The sequence below is a fragment of the Seriola lalandi genome, unplaced genomic scaffold (assembly GCF_002814215.2).
Source record: "Seriola lalandi dorsalis isolate HSWRI2012SDOR001 ecotype SW California unplaced genomic scaffold, Sedor1 jcf7180002054926, whole genome shotgun sequence".
NCBI lineage: Eukaryota > Metazoa > Chordata > Actinopteri > Carangiformes > Carangidae > Seriola > Seriola lalandi.
In genome coordinates, this window is record NW_019525478.1 from 640,939 (window position 1) to 660,669 (window position 19,731).

Below are 19,731 nucleotides of genomic sequence, written 5' to 3' on the forward strand. Positions count from 1 at the left end.
TACTATACTATGACGTTTTTATGACTTTTTATGCCTTACTATACTATGTCGTTTTTATGCCTCACTATACTATAACGTTTTTATGACTTTTTATGCCATACTATACTATGACGTTTTCATGACTTTTTATGCCTTACTATACTATGACGTTTTTATGAGTTTTTATTCCTTACTATACTATGACATTTTTATGACTTTTTATGCCATACTATACTATGTCGTTTTCATGCCTCACTATACTATAACGTTTTTATGACTTTTTATGCCATACTATACTATGACGTTTTCATGACTTTTTATGCCTTACTATACTATGAATTTTTTATGACTTTTTATGCCTTACTATACTATGTCGTTTTTATGCCTCACTATACTATGATGTTTTTATGACTTTTTATGCATTACTATACTATGAAGTTATTATGACTTTTTATGCCTTACTATACTATGAAGTTTTTATGACTTTTCATGCCATACTATACTATGACGTTTTATGCCTTACTATACTATGACGTTTTTGTGCCTTACTATACTATGAAGTTTTTATGACTTTTCATGCCTTACTATACTATGACTTTTTTATGCCTTACTATACTATGCCTTTTTTATGCCTTTATATATTATGACTTATTATGACTTATTATACTATGACTTTTTTATGCCATAGAGTAGTACGTTTTTATGCCTTACTATACTATGACTTTTTTATGACTTTTCATGCCTTACTATACTATGACTTTTTTGCCTTACTATACTATGACTTTTTTATGACTTTTTATGCCTTACTATAGTATGACTTTTTTATGCCTTACTTCAGGATGCCTTTTTTATGACTTATTATACTTTGACTTTTTTATGCCTTATTGTCGTATAGTGTTTTTATACCTTACTATACAATGTGGTTTTTATCAATATTTTTTCCTTACTATACGTTAACTTTTTTATGCTCTACTATACTATGACTTTTTCATGCCTTTATGTCACCAGCTTGTGTTAAGAGTTAAAATCACTAAGCCACAGACACAGGACACAAGAGGGCAAATGTGCAAATATAAAATAGTTTAATACAGTAAAAGTACAACACAGTATGAAAGATGGAGATTATTACCTACGACTAAACAAAAAAGAGCGACTGGACAGTATCAACAATCCCACAATGAAAATACATTAGCAATAAAACAACCATTCCAATCCATTCCCCAAGGCCAAGACTATTTCCCAGATTTAGTATCTCAATGTTCAGTCAATACCCAGTCCAATAAATGATGCTACTTGTGGGACTAATCCCAGCCACAGCCCAATATCTAGGCATCCTCCCCTGTGCAGGTCTGGCCATTCCTCTCTCCATCTGTCCAAGGTGGAAACTGTAAAACAACAATACACACAATCAAAGTATACACTATGACATTTTATGACATTTGATGCCTTATTATACTATGATATTTTTATGGCTTAGTATTTTTAAGACGTTTTTATGCCTTACTATACTATGTCATTTTTTGCCTTACTATGCTATGATATTTTTATGGCTTACTATACTATACATTTTTTTTTTACATTTTTTCCCTTAATATAATATGACATTTTTTGCCTTACTATACTATGACGTTTTTACCAAATTTTTTATACCTTACTATACTATGACTTTTTTTATGCCTTACTATACTATGACTTTTTCATGACTTTTCATGTCTTACTATACTATGACTTTTTTGCTTTACTATACTTTGACTTTTTTATTCCTTACTATACTATGACTTTTTTATGCCTTACTATACTATGCCTTTTTTATAACTTGTTATACTATGACTTTTTTATGCCATAGAGTAGTATGTTTTTATGCCTTACTATACTATGACTTTTTTATGACTTTTCATGCCTTACTATATTATGACTTTTTTGCTTTACTATACTTTGACTTTTTTATGACTTTTTATGCCTCACTATACTATGACTTTTTTATGCCTTACCATACTATGCCTTTTTTATGACTTATACTATGACTATTTTATGACTTTTCATGCCTTACTATACTATGACTTTTTTGCCTTACTATACTATGACTTTTCTTTTACTTTTTATGCCTCACTATACTATGAGTTTTTTATACCTTACTATACTATGCGTTTTTTATGCCTTACTATACTATGACTTTTTTATGACTTTTCATGCCTTACTATACTATGACTTTTTTATGACTTATTATACTATGACTTTTTTATGACTTTTTATGCCTTACTATACTATGACTTTTTTATGCCTTTTCATTCCTTACTATATTATGACTTTTTTGCCTTGCTATACTTTGACTTTTTTATGACTTTTTATGCCTTACTATACTATGACTTTTTTATGCCTTACTATGCTATGACTTTTTTATAACTTATTATTCTATGACGTTTTTATGACTTTTCATGCCTTACTATACTATGACTTTTTTGCCTTACTATACTATGCCTTTTTTATGAGTTATTATACTATGACTTTTTTATGACTTTTTATGCCTTAATATACTATGACTTTTTTATACCTTACTATACTATGCCTTTTTTTATGACTTATTATATTATGAAGTTTTTATGCCATAGAGTAGTATTATTTTATGCCTTACTATTCTATGACTTTTTTATGCCTTACTATGCTATGACTTTTTTATGACTTCTTATACTATGACTTTTTTGACTTTTTATGCCTTACTATACTATGACTTTTTTATTTCTTACTATACCATGCCTTTTTTATGACTTATTATACTATGACTTTTTTATGACTTTTTATGCCTTACTATACTATGACTTTTTTTGCCTTACTATACTTTGACTTTTTTATGACTTTTCATGACTTATTATACTATGACTTTTTTATGCCGAAGAGTAGTATGTTTTTATGCCTTACTATACTATGACTTTTTTATGACTTTTCATGCCTTACTATACTATGACTTTTTTATGCCTTACTATACTATGACTTTTTTATGCCTTACTATACTATGACCTTTTTATGCCTTACTATACTATGCCTTTTTTATGACTTATTATACTATGACTTTTTTTATGACTTTTCATGCCTTACTATACTATGACTTTTTTATGACTTTACATGCCTTACTATACTATAACTTTTTTGCCTTACTATACTATGCCTTTTTTATGAGTTATTGTACTATGACTTTTTTATGACTTTTTATGCCTTAATATACTATGACTTTTTTATGCCTTATTATACTATGAAGTTTTTATGCCATAGAGTAGTATGTTTTTATGCCTTACTATACTATGACTTTTTTATGCCTTACTATGCTATGACTTTTTTATGACTTCTTATACTATGACTTTTTTGACTTTTTATGCCTTACTATACTATGACTTTTTTATGTCTTACTATACCATGCCTTTTTTATGGCTTATTATACTATGACTTTTTTATGACTTTTTATGCCTTACTATACTTTGACTTTTTTATGACTTTTCATGACTTATTATACTATGACTTTTTTATGCCATAGAGTAGTATGTTTTTATGTCTTACTATACTATGACTTTTTTATGACTTTTCATGCCTTACTATACTATGACTTTTTATATCCTTACTATACTATGACTTTTTTGCCTTACTATACTTTGACTTTTTTATGCCTTACTATGCTATGCCTTTTATATGATTTATTATACTATGACTTTTTTATGACTTTTTATGCCTTACTATACTATGACTTTTTTATGCCTTACTATACTATGCCTTTTTTATGACTTATTATACTAAGACTTTTTTATGACTTTTCATGCCTTACTATACTATGACTATTTTGCATTACTATACTATGATCTTTTTTATGACTTTTTATGCCTTACTATACTATGACTTTTATGTCTTACTATACTATGCCTTTTTTGTGCCTTATTATACTATGACTTTTTTATGACTTTTCATGCCTTATTATACTATGACTTTTTTGCCTTACTATACTATGCCTTTTTTATGAGTCATTATACTATGACTTTTTTATGACTTTTTATGCCTTAATATACTATGACTTTTTTATGCCTTACTATACTATGCCTTTTTTATGACTTATTATACTATGAAGTTTTTATGCCATAGAGTAGTTTGTTTTTATGCCTTACTATACTATGACCTTTTTATGCCTTACTATACTATGCCTTTTTTATGACTTATTATACTATGACTTTTTCATGACTTTTCATGCCTTACTATACTATGACTTTTTTATGACTTTACATGCCTTACTATACTATGACTTTTTTGCCTTACTATACTTTGACTTTTTTATGCTTTAATATGCTATGACATTTTTATGCCTTACTATACTATGACTTTTTTATGTCTTACTATACTATGCCTCTTTTATGATTTATTATACTATGACTTTTTTATGACTTTTCATGCCTTACTATACTTTGACTTTTTTATGCCTTAATATGCTATGACATTTTTATGCCTTACTATACTATGACTTTTTTATGTCTTACTATACTATGCCTTTTTTATGATTTACTATACTATGACTTTTTTGCCTTACTATACTTTGACTTTTTTATGCCTTACTATGCTATGACTTTTTTATGCCTTACTATACTATGCCTTTTTTATGACTTATTATATTAAGACTTTTTTATGACTTTTCATGCCTTACTATACTATGACTATTTTGCCTTACTATACTATGACCTTTTTATGCCTTACTATACTATGACCTTTTTATGCCTTAATATTTTTAAGACTTTTTTATGTCTTACTATACTATGTCATTTTTTGCCTTACTATACTATGATGTTTTTATGGCTTACTATACTATACATTTTTTTTAAACATTTTTTGCCTTAATATAATATGACATTTTTTGCCTTACTATACTATGACATTTTTATAACATTTCTTGCCTCACTATTCTATAACATTTTTAGCCTTACTATACTATGACATTTATATGTCTTACTATACTATGATGTTTTTATGGCTTAATATTTTTAAGACTTTTTTATGCCTCTCTATACTACCACCTTTTATGATATTTTTTGCCTTGCTATGCTATGATTTTTTTATGCCTTACTGTATTAGGATTTTTTTTATGACTTACTATACTATAATTTTATGCCTTACTATACTGTGATGCTTTTATCAATATTTTTTGCTTACTATTACTATACTATGACGTTTTTACCATTTTTATTATGCCTTTTATAACATTCCATGCATTAATATACTATGACTTTTTTATGCCTTATTGTACTAAAATGTTTTTATGCTTTACTATACTATGACTTTTTTTGCCTTCTTATGCCTTACTAAACTGTGAAATGTTTTGCCTTACTATACTATGAAATGTTTATGATATTTTATGCCTTACTATAATATGATGTTTTTATGCCTTACTGTATTATGATTTTTTATGCTATACTATACTGTCATTATTTTTTTGCCTTACTATACTATGACATCTTTATAACATTTTTTGCCTTACTATACTATGACTTTTTAATCCTTACTATACTGTGGCATTTTTTTATGACTAACTATATCACTGACTTTTTCTGCCTTATATATATATATGAAATAGTCAATATGCAAATTAGTTAAAACAACATGCTTTTTAAAACTATATGTTATATAATAATACTATATAATAATTTCTCATTAAATTTAAACATACAGTTCTATCTTTTATTTTTACATATATAAAATGAACATTTACTGATAGGCTTCGAGATGGATACAGTATATATTTAACATAAACAGACATACTAAAATACATGTTTCTATCAGCTATACATTTATGTCAATATATGATAGTGTTCCAATAGGTTTCATATGTCATTTTTACATATATAGGCTATACTTTAAACAGGTGTACATATATGATTTTACTTCATATGTACATTTATTTCAAACATGGAAATTCAACACATGTATATATATATATATATTTATATATACATTTGCATATGGGCATTCCTGAATATAAATTCCGATCTTATATATTAATAAACCATTTGGCTGACGACATTAAAAAGCCGATCTCTGTTTTTGAGGGTTGTAATATAGTATATTAATATAGTATGTGCAAACACAAAGTTTGTATTATATTGTAAATCTATATGAATTGCCATGGGTGATAAATGAAGTTGGCTGAACTGAACTTAACAATATAATAATTTTCAGTAATAAATTCGCCAGAATCCTTAAATAAATAAATGACTTAAAAAATCTTTTTTTCATATCAGTTTCAATTCCGGCACAGCAGGGGGCGCAAGAGTCGCGACGTGACGTCATCGGAGGAAATTAAACATGGCCGACAGTGAGTAATAGATGGCGAAAGTTAGCGAAAATCGTTGGTAAAGTCTGGGAACTTCTCAGTGTTTGCTGTAGGTATTTGAACTTTATAGTGCGTTGTAACTGTAAATTTCATATTTGGACGCATCTCTCACATGAACTGGAGATCTAGATCAAGTTTGTTCGTCCGTAAAGGCCTTACTAAACTGGGCATTAGCCCGCAGTGTTAGCCACGTTAGCACCGAACCAGCGCCTGCTTTTGTTTTTGTTACGGGGTTTGTGCTAGTGGGCTGTCATTGTGAAGCCTTTAAGCCCTTTTTTTATTTGGCCTTATTTCTTAAAAAGCTACCGCCTTTTCTGAAGTGGAGTGTGTAGTTGATTAGATTAACTTAAGCTTTTTTATACAGTATCGCGGGTGGGGTCCAGCCCGTCTCGCAGCGTGTTGGCAGCGTTGTTTTCATTAAAGGCCAACTTAGAATCAGAGCCATACTTCTTACAAAACTGACGGACATATACTCGCTTTTGAGCTGCCGGACTGTGCCTGTGTATGAACATTACGCCCAGGAAACATGGATTCAAAGCGCGCACACGGCAAACCTCAAACGGGCGGCGACGGCAGCAGCGGTGACTCCAGCTGCGACAGCCCCGCGTCCCCGTGCAGCAGCCCCGCACCGGCAGCCAGCACAGCCCCGGTGCCCGGAGGCAACGTGTTCGCCAACGACGGCAGCTTCATGGAGATGTTCAAGAAGAAGATGGAGGAGGAGGAGAGGAGGAAAAAGGAGACGCAGCAAACAGGTGGAGCCGCGAGAGCCACCGAGCAAGGACAGACATCAGTGGAAAAGAAGCCCCCTCCCGTGACGAGCTTTGTAAGGGGTTTGCCAGTTGTAAGATGAGATAGCAGTAGTTCAACACACATCCAAATTTAAGTCTTGCTCTACCCTGGATATTGAGTTATTACATCCTGAAATAATGGCCAGTATTTCAGTATTATTTGTAACATTTCACACACATGCCAGTGCTAGTGTTGTACTTGCATTATTTTACACTGCAATATGTAACCAATAGATCAGTCAAGTCTGGGGATGCTCCTCACTGATGATGGTTTCGCTGGTGGTGCGGCAGGAGACTAAATGTAGACCTTCTGCTCTGGTGTAGTCTCCTTCATTGGCAGTCCACCTGCAAGGGCTCCTATAACGGTTTCAGTCTTCTATCCCCTAACCCAGGTGGGGAAGCGCAGAGGAGGTGTGTTCCTAAAGACCGGCATGGTTGCGAAGAAGCAGAAACAGGACTCAGAAGTAAGTGGGGTTGTTGGTGTTGGTGGTGGTACCAGCATGATCTGTGTGTACTTTTTAAGTCCATGAAGTTGATCCACCTGTGCCTCCTTTCCTCCAGGCTGAACCAGGCAAGAGCGATGCTTGGTCAAAGTACATGGCTGAGGTGAAAAAGTACAAAGCCCACCAGTGTGGCGACGATGATAAAACCAGGCCTCTGGTCAAGTAGGCTCCGAAAGGTTAACGTGGAGTGACAATGTCGAGCGGGGAAACCATCTGGGAGAAGCACCAGGAGGGCCGGCCAATCCTGACCTTCTCATACTGCCAGTTCAAGTTACCCTTCACATTAAGTCTTTCACAAACTGCTTAGACTGACACCCCTCTCCCCGTTTTTGTATCGTTTTTTTTTTTCTTTTTTTTGTCTTGCTTGTTATTTGTCGGACGTCAGTGATTTGATCTGGTGTCAAAAGGTGTTTCAGAAACTTGACTTTCATTATTCATCGTTGTTGAATCTTCTCAAATTTGTCATGTCTGTTTATGTTAGGGTTCATTGATAAATTTGATTTGTTAATAGCCAAATCAAGGTTTCAATTAAACCTACACTGCCTATTTATGTGTGGTGTTGTGCCTCGGTTTTGTTAAAGAGTGTGTTACCTTCAGTTTTGTGTGTTAGCTCTAACATGGTATTTAATACTAGGAGCATCAGTCGCATCACATCAAATTTCTCTATTGTGAAGGGAAAGATTTTAATTAAAAGTCAGCTTGAGTTCTGTACAGAAACGAATTCATTTGAGAATTCAAGTACAATGAAAAAGTTTACATCTTTCATTGGAAAAAAAAAAAAAAAAAAAAAGCTCAAATTCAACAATTTGCAGTTTACATTTCTTACAGGTATCAGTGATAATTACATTATGATAAAAACAGCACCAAATAGACACACTGACCATGCATCAGAGAGGGAGACATACAAAGGCACACGTTCACCGCCACCAACCACACACAATCAGACACTCTCGCGCACACACACACAAACACACTCACCTATAAAACCCATTCATTCCTTCTCCCTGTCCACAGTGATATAGGTCTATCTTGTAAACATTGACAAACAGTATTTGTCATTTTATTTAACAATTCTATGAAGAATAGTATTTAAAACTTATCAAATTGTTTAAAAAAATTATATTTAACTGTGGTATTCATGAAAACTTGAGCTGATCCTCTCAGATCAAGTATCAAATGTGTAGCCCAGTCTGTGTTTCAGACCCCTGTTATCAGTGGTCCGTCCCAGCTGTCACCCAAACCCACATTTCCATCCTGATTTGTCCCAACGTCCCGTCATCTCATCAGACGGCATCCACTGGGTGGAGAAATCCAGCTGTATCATAGAGTCTTCCTCTTAGTGTCTCCTCCCTGGCTTTGACTGACATCTGGACAGGAATAGTACAGTTCTTGAAATCAGTGAAAGGCAGTGATAGACAAAAAGAAAAATAAAATACACACGTATATACTACAGAGACAGCTGAAATGAGTCCATAAAAAGGCATGCGGCCACCAACTGACGAGCAGAGAGCAGAACAGGACCAGACAGAAAAGGACAACCTGAGACAGAACACCAGACACTTTGGAAAGAAGAAAGAAAGGCAGGAGAGGGAGTAAATGGAGCAGGCGTCGAGGGTGGAGGGAAGGTCAGATTTTACCTGAGAAAGCGAGCTGCAAGTGAGGAGGCAGAGCAACCTGAGACCCTGACTGGAGACTCTTATACAGATCTGAGGAGACAGGACAGGGGAGCAAGGAGGAAAAGGGAGGGGGGAACAGATGCCAACAAAACAGGGAATGGGGGGCGGGGGGGGGCAAGATGGCGTAGAGGTGAGGAACAGGTAATGACAGCCAAACAGAGGAGGAGATAAAGACAAGGAAGAGGAGTGAGGCCAAGTGAGTGACAGGTGGGGGAGAGTAGCCGAAACAGGGTTGAGAGAAATTTTGGGATATGAAGCAAACAAAATGGAATAATGTCAAACAGGAGAAAAATCACAAGCTTACATCTGACACACAATATGGTGATAAAAACATGATGCTCTAACATACAACACAAAACAAAGCCTGCACAGGAACACCCAAACAGACGACAGCGTACTGATGTCACATACACAAAGTGCCTGTCTGTTATAGAGAAATATTTAAATACTAATAATATTTTCCACATTATACTATTTATCATATTTAGCGCCCGTCATTAATATTAAATGTGTATGTGGTGTTCAGTTTAAATTTCATCTGTATACAGCAGCCATGTTTCTGCCCCGCGTTCATCACTCACTCTGGGTCAGGGTAGAGAACGTTGCATTGCTACTGGCTGCGGCGCCGCTGGCTGCCGTACTGGAGCCCGCCGTACCCAGCGGAGGCAGGTTCAGCAGCGGGGGGAACTGGAAGGGCAGGGACACGGGCACCAGGCCCCCCAGCATCCCAAACCCAAGGGGAAGAGACGAGGCTGAGCCGAGCAGACTGCCGCCGCCTGCTGTGGAGACCTGAGCAGAAACAGATCAAGATTTTACTAAATTAGTTTTTACAAAATGAAACTTCTGTATTATGCAGCAGAATTACTGCTTTCAGTATTAACTGTATACTGTAGTAATGTAATTATTTTTACCGATTCATTTAATTAAGTATTTTAGTGGGAACTCATTTTAACTTCTATATAATGTATTGCTATTGTTGGGTAGTTTAACCTATAATAATTTAGGATATTATATTAAATTCTTAACAATAAGTAAAAATGCCCATCACATTTTCTTTGCAAATATCTTAGTTTTGTCCAAACAAGTAACCGTGAGACGTTTAGTGAACAGTGATGTCAAACAGAAAATAAGCAAATCATCACAAATTGAAAAGTGGGAACTAGTGTTTGTTCGAACCATTAATCAATTATTAAAATAGTTTCTGATTAAAGTTTTGTGTATTAAATCTGAATCCACAAAGTAACTACAGGTGCTTTTTAAATGTAGGAGGAATAAAGTAGCATCGAATTAAAATTGTGTAAGTATAAGTACTTCAGATTCGTACTTAAATACAGTACTTGAGTAAATATACGTAGATACATTGCACCACTGCTACTCGCCCGTACTGGTGTTTAGTCATGCAGGTAATTTTGTTGTGTTTGCTGAGACTTGTGAACGACCACAATCTCTCTCTGCAGTAAAATGTCCCGGCTTCTCCTGACGATACACAGACCTTTATTTTTCTTTTGTTCCAAAAACATAATCTAAGACAACGCTGTTCATATCAAGGTCTGGGGATTGTCACGAGGAACACGAGGGACAGTGGGTCTGGAAAATCCACATTTTTCAACGCTTTGAGTATCACAAATTGAATTCTGTCACGTATATTGCAATGTGCTGCCACTGCATGTTTCCATAGCGACATTCAGCAAATAAACCCACATGGTTAAACACCATTACAAGCGGAAAACTGTGTGTGATTTTCGGCGAACTTCCTCGTATTGTTCCAGAGTGCGTGTGAACACTGAGCAACACTGACTAATCCACGTACTATTCAGTTGAGGAAACCAAATTAACGAGTAGGTTTTTTTTCCTGGATGTGGTGAATGATCAAAACACTACATGTGCTGAATAATAATTGCTGACGGTACAAACCTGTGGCAACTGAGAAGAGACGGATGATGATGAAACAGACACGACAGACTTGGCCCCCTGAGGTGTCCCACTCCCGGGCCTCTGACGCTGGCCTGGGTTGGCTGAGACCACGGTGGGGGAGGCACTGGACCCTGAATGTTTGCTTATGGATGAGGTGTTAATAAGGCTGGTGTTGGTGGTGCTGTTGTTGTTGGGGGTCTTCTGGCCGCCTGGAGGAGTGTAGCTGCCTTGCCCTGGCTTGGTTGCTCCACCTTGGGCACCTGAGAACGTCGGGCGGAACCCTGCTGGGGTTTTGGGAGAGTACTGGTGTATGGTGGGGGTTGCCTGAGACCTGGGGCTTTGAGAGATGGAGGGCGAGGCTGAGGTGGTGGCGGTGACGACGGGGTTGGGGGTGCGGGGCGTGAGTTTGACAATAGGTGGGATGCTGCTGTGTGTGGACTTGGTGAGAGTGGCGTGCATAGGGGTGATGAAGTTAGACTGCGGCCGGGGCTGGGGCTGAACTCCAGGGTGCGTCTGCGAGAGGGAGGGGGAGGATTTATTCAGAGGCGTGTGGGGCAGGCGGGGCGTCTGGAAGGTTTTGGGGGTCATGAGCGAGGTTGATGAAAGGGTGTGTGGTCGAGATTGAGGCGACGTGAGGATGAGAGCATCACCACTGTTGCCTTTATTATTATTGCTGCCTTTGAGGAGGCCAGAGGGGGGAGTGGAGACCCCCGCCTTTGATCCTGGGGGCACAAGTGGAGACGCGGTGGGCGGTGGCCGTGGTTTAGGTGGCGACGCTGAGGCAGGCATGTTGGCTTTTGCCACACCCAAAGGTCTCTGAGTGTTCAAAACTGAGTGTCTGTGCGCCTGCGGCGTGCCCTTGACGACCCCCATCCCATCCACCCTCACTGAGGGCAGAGGAGAGGACGTGATGGAGGAGGGCCGAGACAGAGAGGTGGAGGAAGACGAAGAGGTAGAGATGTAGTGAGGTGCATTGGAGCTGGGAGTACTGACGGCGTTCTTCTTCTGCTGCTGCTGAATGAGTAGCGAGGCGTTGAGGGAAGAAGGGTTGGTGGTTGTCCTGGATCCATCCGGGGACGGGGGGCTGTCCCCCTGGGCCAGGCCCTTGGCTGCGTTCCCGAGGATGGCGAGGGCCTGGGAGATGGAGTCCAGGGATGGGACTGTCAGATCCTCATCGAGGGAATCGAGACATATGGGCTCAGACGGTGACTGAGGTGGTCGCTTGGCAACCTGGGCAGCAGGGGAAGGAGTGGCGCCTGCTGAGGGTGTGGCCCGCTGAACCCAGACAGCCTCCTGGATTTAAAGATTAAAGAAAAACAACACAGACTTTTTCATAACTTTACTCCTAATGGTATTAAAACAGGTTTTCCAGTTTCTCTGACACATGTACTGTACATTTAAAGATCATCTTTTAGTTGCTCTGATCATTCCTCCTCAGAAGAGTCCTCCCTTTCTAACCCAGTGGCAGAGACGGGGATTAAATCTACTTGTTCTGTGTAAAAGTTTAACTGAAAGTAGATGAGACTTCAGCAGAGTGAGACAAAGATGTGAGTCCCGATTTCAGTTGGAATGAGTGTTAAAGTAGAAACTTGAGTCTGACTCAAGCTGCTGAAACTTTATATTAGAACACAGAGTGTTATATGTCAATAAGTGTCCATGATAAGCAACAATATAACATGAATACCACAAACTAAACCGAGTAGGACTGATCAAGAGCCCTGTGAACCACTTTTAAAGAACAACTAATTAAAAATCTGACCTTTGGCTTGGCCTTGGGAGTAGGGACCATCTTCTTCTTTGCTCTGGAGTGAAATGACAACACACGTGAGTGAGAACAAGCTAAAATAACAGTCAGTTATGAGAAATCTGGTTAGCAGTAAGTTACATGACTCACGTGTAGCCTGTGAGGTGACCATGAGCCATGATGCTCTCTTTGAACAACATCCTGCAGATAAAAAGAAACATGTAAGACATATTAATATAACAAATATTCCCGTAAAGGGGTTTAAAACTCAGCTAGCAGGTAGAAATAAGGAGGGCGTCAATCTTGCTAGTTAAAGCTAGTATTGTAATAATTATAAATACTCTAAAACAAAGTCATAACAGCAGGTAAACACACACACACCTGGCCTGCATCCAGCCCTTTGGCCAGAGAGGTTTAACTTCAGTCTCCATGAAGGCTTTGAGGTAGTCCTCTAGAGACAGCGAGTTCTTGCCCTCCAGCTCATAACAGCCCAGCTTCACCCGCACCAGGTTACACAGCAGCGTCCTGGAAAACACATACAATTATCCAAATACTCCAATCACTACAGAGGGAAAAGTGATTGTGACCATTATGAACATTTATTGCAGCTTGAATAAGAAGTGAACCTCCTTCCTCTGTGACACTGACCTGAGTTTGTCGTCCCAGACAAACTTCTTCCGAGGCCCCATCACCCTCTTCCCTGGTTTCTCCTCGTCGTCGTCCTCTGACCCGTTCTTCTCCCCCTCCTCAGACTGCTGCCTGTGAACAAAGAGAGAAACATCGATGGAAAAATGTTAAGAGGCAAACAGATGTGCCGTAGTGCAACAATCTGCGCTGCTTTCAAAATAAGAGACACAGTTGACTCCAGACGTGTTCTCACTTTGCCACTTTAGCTATACAGTCCATGTTGTAACGAGCAATCTGCTCCGGCATCACGCTGCATACCGCCAGTTTCAGCTTCAACAGGGGCGTTCGAAGACGGTCATCCTGGGAGACAGGGATAAGCACAGTCAGAAATCACACACGCGCGCGCATATGCAGGCCGGCACTCTCACGCGCTAAATATAGAAGCAGATAACGGGCACACGGCCGACAGCAGACACAAGAGCTACGAAAACAACAATTTAGCTTTCACACAGTTACATGTAGACACACCTGCCGGCTCGTGTCTTGTGAAACACTGGAGAACATGAACCTGCAAGCATCTTTTGCTGATCAATTAAATATAACAAAATGAAAACTCTTCTTTGATCAAACTTTCCATGACACTGTGACGAATCTCCTGAATAACAAACCTTCAACCATTTCAGTTCCTGCGGAGGACAGTTTTTTAAAAGCACATTGGAATATCCTTCAAACTGCAACAAACAGTCCCCGTGGTCCGACAGGAAGTGACGGCGACTATCAGTTCTTCACACACCTGTATGTTGAGGCTGAGCTTCTTAAGGCGTTTGAGCAGAGCTTCTTTATTGCAGGGCACAAAGGCCTCCAGGTGAGAGTATACGGCTGAACGCACCTCCGCCGGCTGCTCCTGAACCTGCAACTCAATACTGACACACACACACACACACACACACAGAGAGAGAGGGAGACGTGTATAGATTCATATTTGTTGATTTATAGCAGTTTGCAAAAGTGAAAAACCTGAACATTACTCACTCCAGCAGGATGTTGTTCATGTCCAATGTGAAGAATTTCTTCCTGCCCTCTTCATCAAACAGACGGGACGCCTGTGACAAGAGATATTATCAGACAAACAGAAGAAGATATGTCCCCGTTAATCCTGTTCACATTGGTGAAAGGAAAGTCACAGCCTCAACAAACACAGATACACATAAAGGGGCGAGGTGATTGAAATCTGTGACCTCCCTTTCTCTACCTCCCGTAGACAAACTAAACAGCGGTGCACACTTATCTATAAAGCCATGCCTGGGTTAACAGCCACCTTATCTATGTAAATTTATTCAACTAAAATGTGTGAAGAGAGATGCTTGTCGTTCCGTCGTCTGCACTGAACTTGGTCATGGAGCTTTAATGCGTGTTTCCGCTGCCTGGAACTTTCTCTAGTTTGATCTAAACTTAAACAAAAATCAATTCATTGCTTCAGAAAGTGGAAGCTCTCTCGTCTGGCTGCCGATGTGTTGGGGGTATTTTAGAATTTTTATTTGTTAGTCTCATGTAGTTATTGTTTGCAGTTGGTTTTGGGTTATTTTATGGTTTATTTTAGATCGTCTTGGTTTGTTTTACATCTTTTACATGATTGTATTAGAAATGTTATTCCTGGTGTTTTGATTGCATTTCAGTTTGATTCAGATTTTGTGGCATTTTTGTCTGTAACTCATTGACATTGCTCCCTATCTTGTCCAGGACACCCTTAAAACTTTTTTAATCTTTAATCTGAATCCGACTTTCCTGTTTAAACAAAAAAACTATATTGAAGATAGTAAATTAAACTCTACAACATGTGATTAAGGGTAGTTTAGAAGTTCGTACCGCTCTCAGGTCTTCGATGCGCTTCGTGAGCGGGCCTGGGAGTCCAGTGGGCAGAGGGGGAGGGGTCATCACAGTACCCTGTGACACTCGGCTACCACCTGCTTTATGTCCCATCCCAAAGGAGCCATTCTCTCCCTGCGTCGGACTGGAGGGCTGAGGGGAGTCCAGCATCCCAAAGTCCAGGTCACCCATCATGTCCTGCAGTATGTCGTTATTGGCTGCACCCAGCAGTGACATCACAGCCGGGTCGGCACTCAGGTCAGCCATGCCGCAGTCGTTGCTGCCAGCAGCCTTTGGGTGGGTGTTGAGGAGCGCACTGTTGGCGTTGGGCACTTTGGCGTTGGGCCGCGGCAGACCGGCAGAAGCCATGTTCTTCTTGCGCATCTCCTCCTTCTCCCTGGTGAAGCGGCGCAGCATGTTGGCCAGGTGGATGGAGTCCTTCATCAGCTTCTTCCTCTTTTTCTTTTCTGGCCGATGAACATTCAGGGCTGAAACTCTGCCAGAGCAGAAGAAGCAAGAAGAAGAAAAATATTTAACAAACCGGCACAGGAAGTAATCTATCATGATTAACTCCTAAACTGACAAACTTGAGAGTTTGTTGAGGGTGCTGATGGGAAACCATGACAGATCTAACTAACACCCAATTAGGGAACTCCTTATTTCAGTCTATACAATTGCACAGTTGTTACACCTGAATTAGTCTGCACCTTTAACTGAATCCCAACACACACTTTAGAAAAGAGGAAATAACACATATAAAAACATTTTATACATCATAATATTGGAGAAATGAGTCTGAGATTAAACACTGAAGTAATATTAAACGCTCACCCAGGCTTTGGTACTTTATTCTTCTTGGGTTTCTTCTCCTCCAGAACTCCGTCTTGCTTTTTCCGCCGTTTTTTGATCACCCGCTCTTCGCCATCTTTCATCTTCTACAAATGGGTGCAAAAACGAAGATAATTAGTAGAGTATAACAAAAGCAGTTTTCATTACAGAAACACTTTTAACACTGACATACTTGAAAGTTTATGTATAATCTGCCTGTATATCTAGGTGCTTTTATTTTCAATGGATTGTGCAGAAAAGCGAGAACCTACCTTGAAGTGATTATCCTCGGCGCCTGCGTTCTCTCCCTCAGAGTCAGACGCTGCTCTGAACTGCAGAGTGCCTGTGTTGATGTAGAAGCCGCCATGTTTTGTGGTGAGAGAGGCCGGTACCAGCTCATCATACTGAGGTCAGGAGGGAAGTACAATTACTGTTAGTTTTCTTCCGCTACCCGGGACGCAACGTGCGATGTTGTGAAGTGAAATGCTATTCAGTTGTTTTAAGATCAACAGCATTTGAACAAATTACAGATTTTTGCAAAACAAAGTTTTAAACTCAAAATGTTTGTAGGGGCACACACTCTGGAAAATAATTTATCATTTTAATTAATAAGGTCGGGGCTAATTGCTGATTAACTTTGTGTGTGTTTTTGTAAAAAAAGAACTCACAGCCTCTGAATTGTCTATGAAGGGGTCAGTCTCGTCGTAGCCATATCCGATATCAATGAGATCCTGCATCCTGTCCTTTTTCTTCTTCTTAGAGTTTCCACCCTGCAAACAGAAGGGAAACGCAGGGATCAAAAACCATGGATGTGGCAGCCATAGCAGTCACAACATCCTGACAGTTGCAGCTGTAACAATATATTCAGATACAACACTTACATATTTGTTCTCGAATTTCTTGGCCAGCTCTTCCACCTCCCGTCTCTCCTTCTCATCATCAGCAAAGGGGTCGGTGGGGTCCAGGGGAGGAGCGAGTCCTTTAGGGACTGTGGAACCTGCATGCTTTACCTGATGTAAACAAGGAAATTGGATCGGGGTGAAACAGAAGCAAGAGGCTTTTGATGTTTTCCTTCATAGAGTGCCATTTCACACAAACAGCTATGAACCTCATCAGTCAGGTTTTCTTAGCATGCTCGTCACAACTCAGACTGAGAAAAACAGTTGTATAATGTCTCCTGTGGCTCTGAATGCAGCAATTTGAAATCTGAGAAAATGTCATTAGGGGTCGTATCTGGTTAAGCTTGAAACATGAAACTTAGAACGGAAAGTCTGCATTACAAACCAAGGACATGGAGTTTGACAGATGTGGGCATTATGACGCATTCATGTCATATTGGAATAATCATAAAAACAAGATTCAGATAGTGTTAACGTCAACATCCAAGTTGTAATTACAACTGAGATCCAACTCAGTGCTTCACAACACAGAAGTACCCAAAGATCAAACAAACAGGGACACCTCACATCAGCCAAAGTCCATTGTGCAAGGGGATTAATTAAAATAGTGTTATACTGTCAATATAAATATGGTATTATTTTAAATCCTCACTCAACCAGCTAAATTGATGTGAACGCTTGTTGTAAACATGGAGATTTTTCCCTTCTCTACCACCCATCCCATGTGACATGAACGCAGCATTGAGCAGGCAGTTAACCAGACAGGAAGAGTCACACAGAAGAGGAGGACCTGGTGTTTCCGTAGTTTCACTCTCAGTAAGGACTAAAACTCAGGATATCACAGTCTCTGCTATAACAATTTTCTGTCACACACAAGTCTACAGTTTTAAAGCAGTAATATGAATAGTAAACTTTTCATCCTCAGCATTAATTCATTTCCTGTCTTAATTTACCTGTCCAAACTTTAGCCAAAGGTCATAATTAACATTAAAACTAAGCATAAGAAATCATGTGCAAATTAACACTCTTTAGTCAGTAACATCAGTAACAAGTGTCACATCTCATCCTCACAGCCAAAACAATGCGCCTCTCCTGAACTGGTGCCAGAAAAGGCCCCTCTTGCTCAGATCATGGTGCCTACTGTCTCCTCTCTCTCCTAACCTGAGTAAGAGTTGAGTTGACCAGCTCGCCGTAGTTGAACTCGGCGGACCCTCGTTCATTCGGCTCGGTCAGCGGGAGGTTGAGGCGGACGGTGGGTTTCGTCTCCTCGGTCTCGGCGTCGCCTCCTTTCGTGTGACCAAACAAACCTCCGCAACCTCCTGACCCCACCGCGGCGGCACTTCCACCTCCATCTTTCTCAAAAGTGATGTCGATGGCCTCATCTTCGCGGCGGCGCTTCTTGCTGGACTCCGGGGTCGGCGGCGAGGTGTTGAAGGTTGAGATGGTGACGAACGGCACTTTCCTCGGCTCTGCCATTTGACGCTCTCCGTCCGACGACCGGGCACTCAAAACGGGCAGCGCCACGCTCCTCTGCCGCTGGCTGTAGAGCTAAACCTGGAGATGGTCGACAAGTACAGCTAGCTAGTTGCTGTGCTAGCTAGCTTCCTCAGAATGAGTGCTGCAGACAACACAACCACTTTTATCGCTTCTCAGCCCGTTTTAATCCATATAGTATAATCCCTGGCACGGCCCCCGTCACCTACGAGGGACTTAAAAAGTGAGAAATAGCAGTTTGGAGAGCTTCCATGAAATCGGTGGTTAGCTACCGCAAGGAGTATTCTGTAGTAGCCATCTTGATCATTATTATCATTATTCAGTGGCTGGGCGTGCGTATGAAAAGAAACCGGAAGCCGGGGAGGAAAGGGAACAGCGTTTGACCAATGGCAGAGCTGGAACACGCCCACCTGACAGACTAGCGCGAATATGGAGGAGATGATTGTTCTACACAGGCGGGACGCAGCTCCACTGTAAATAATAGGGAGATCTTACATTGTTCGTGGTTGCTTATAAAATCTGATTTTATTCTGCATTCCTCCGACAGTTTAAGAGGCGAACTTCAATCTTATGGAAGAAATGTTCGCTTCTAGTGAATTTCTGGGACTTAAGATGTATTTTATTTGAGTATTTGTTTCAATAGACACGTATAGACCGTAGATCAGTGATAGGCAAATCCATATTTTTTCACGAACGTACTGTAGATAACAATGTAAATACACGGCTCAAGCGAGTATGTAACATGGAGCCATGATAAGAAATGATTTGCATCACAAACAGGCACGCTGGGTTTTTTTTTTTTTTCCAAGGCAAATACTATACAAAAGATCCTGAAGCAGGCCCTAGTTATTGTGTGTGGATAACATATTAATTACAATAATAATTCATAATAAAGAATATCTGCCCTCAGAGTGACTCCTGTTTTGTTCATTCACTGTTTTATCCATAAATAAATAAAAAATACCTAAAAATAAAAAAACAAATAAACCAGTCATACAGGTTTTGGTTCTGTAAATCTATTTTGGCCCTTTGTTTAACAATGCCGGGGGGGGGGGGGG

At 39.3% G+C, this 19,731-nt stretch overlaps 2 protein-coding genes across 4 annotated transcripts; one reads left to right on the plus strand and one right to left on the minus strand.

Moving 5' to 3' along the window:
- Positions 1-6,281: 6,281 nt before the first annotated feature.
- On the plus strand, positions 6,282-8,175 carry trir (telomerase RNA component interacting RNase). 2 transcript variants are annotated; one of them, XM_023431643.2, is made up of 3 exons: positions 6,284-7,157; positions 7,515-7,586; positions 7,684-8,175. In XM_023431643.2, the coding sequence occupies exons 1-3, from the start codon at positions 6,861-6,863 to the stop codon at positions 7,789-7,791; spliced, it is 477 nt and encodes a 158-aa protein (XP_023287411.1). In that variant the 5' UTR covers positions 6,284-6,860; the 3' UTR covers positions 7,792-8,175. The 2 variants fall into 2 exon arrangements, with proteins under 2 accessions (XP_087026160.1, XP_023287411.1); XM_087170034.1 differs by lacking the exon at positions 7,684-8,175 and having other exon boundaries at positions 6,282-7,157; positions 7,357-7,585.
- Positions 8,176-8,283: 108 nt separating this feature from the next.
- Positions 8,284-18,969, minus strand: ubn2b (ubinuclein 2b). 2 transcript variants are annotated; one of them, XM_023431641.2, is made up of 17 exons: positions 18,341-18,969; positions 17,162-17,290; positions 16,949-17,050; positions 16,553-16,684; positions 16,284-16,387; positions 15,453-15,948; positions 14,619-14,689; positions 14,380-14,509; positions 13,840-13,946; positions 13,608-13,718; positions 13,341-13,484; positions 13,110-13,160; positions 12,975-13,017; positions 11,216-12,508; positions 9,883-10,090; positions 9,263-9,331; positions 8,284-8,992 (listed from the first exon to the last, which is right to left on the minus strand). In XM_023431641.2, the coding sequence occupies exons 1-17, from the start codon at positions 18,653-18,655 to the stop codon at positions 8,946-8,948; spliced, it is 3,552 nt and encodes a 1,183-aa protein (XP_023287409.1). In that variant the 5' UTR covers positions 18,656-18,969; the 3' UTR covers positions 8,284-8,945. The 2 variants fall into 2 exon arrangements, with proteins under 2 accessions (XP_023287409.1, XP_023287410.1); XM_023431642.2 differs by lacking the exon at positions 9,263-9,331.
- Positions 18,970-19,731: the final 762 nt, after the last annotated feature.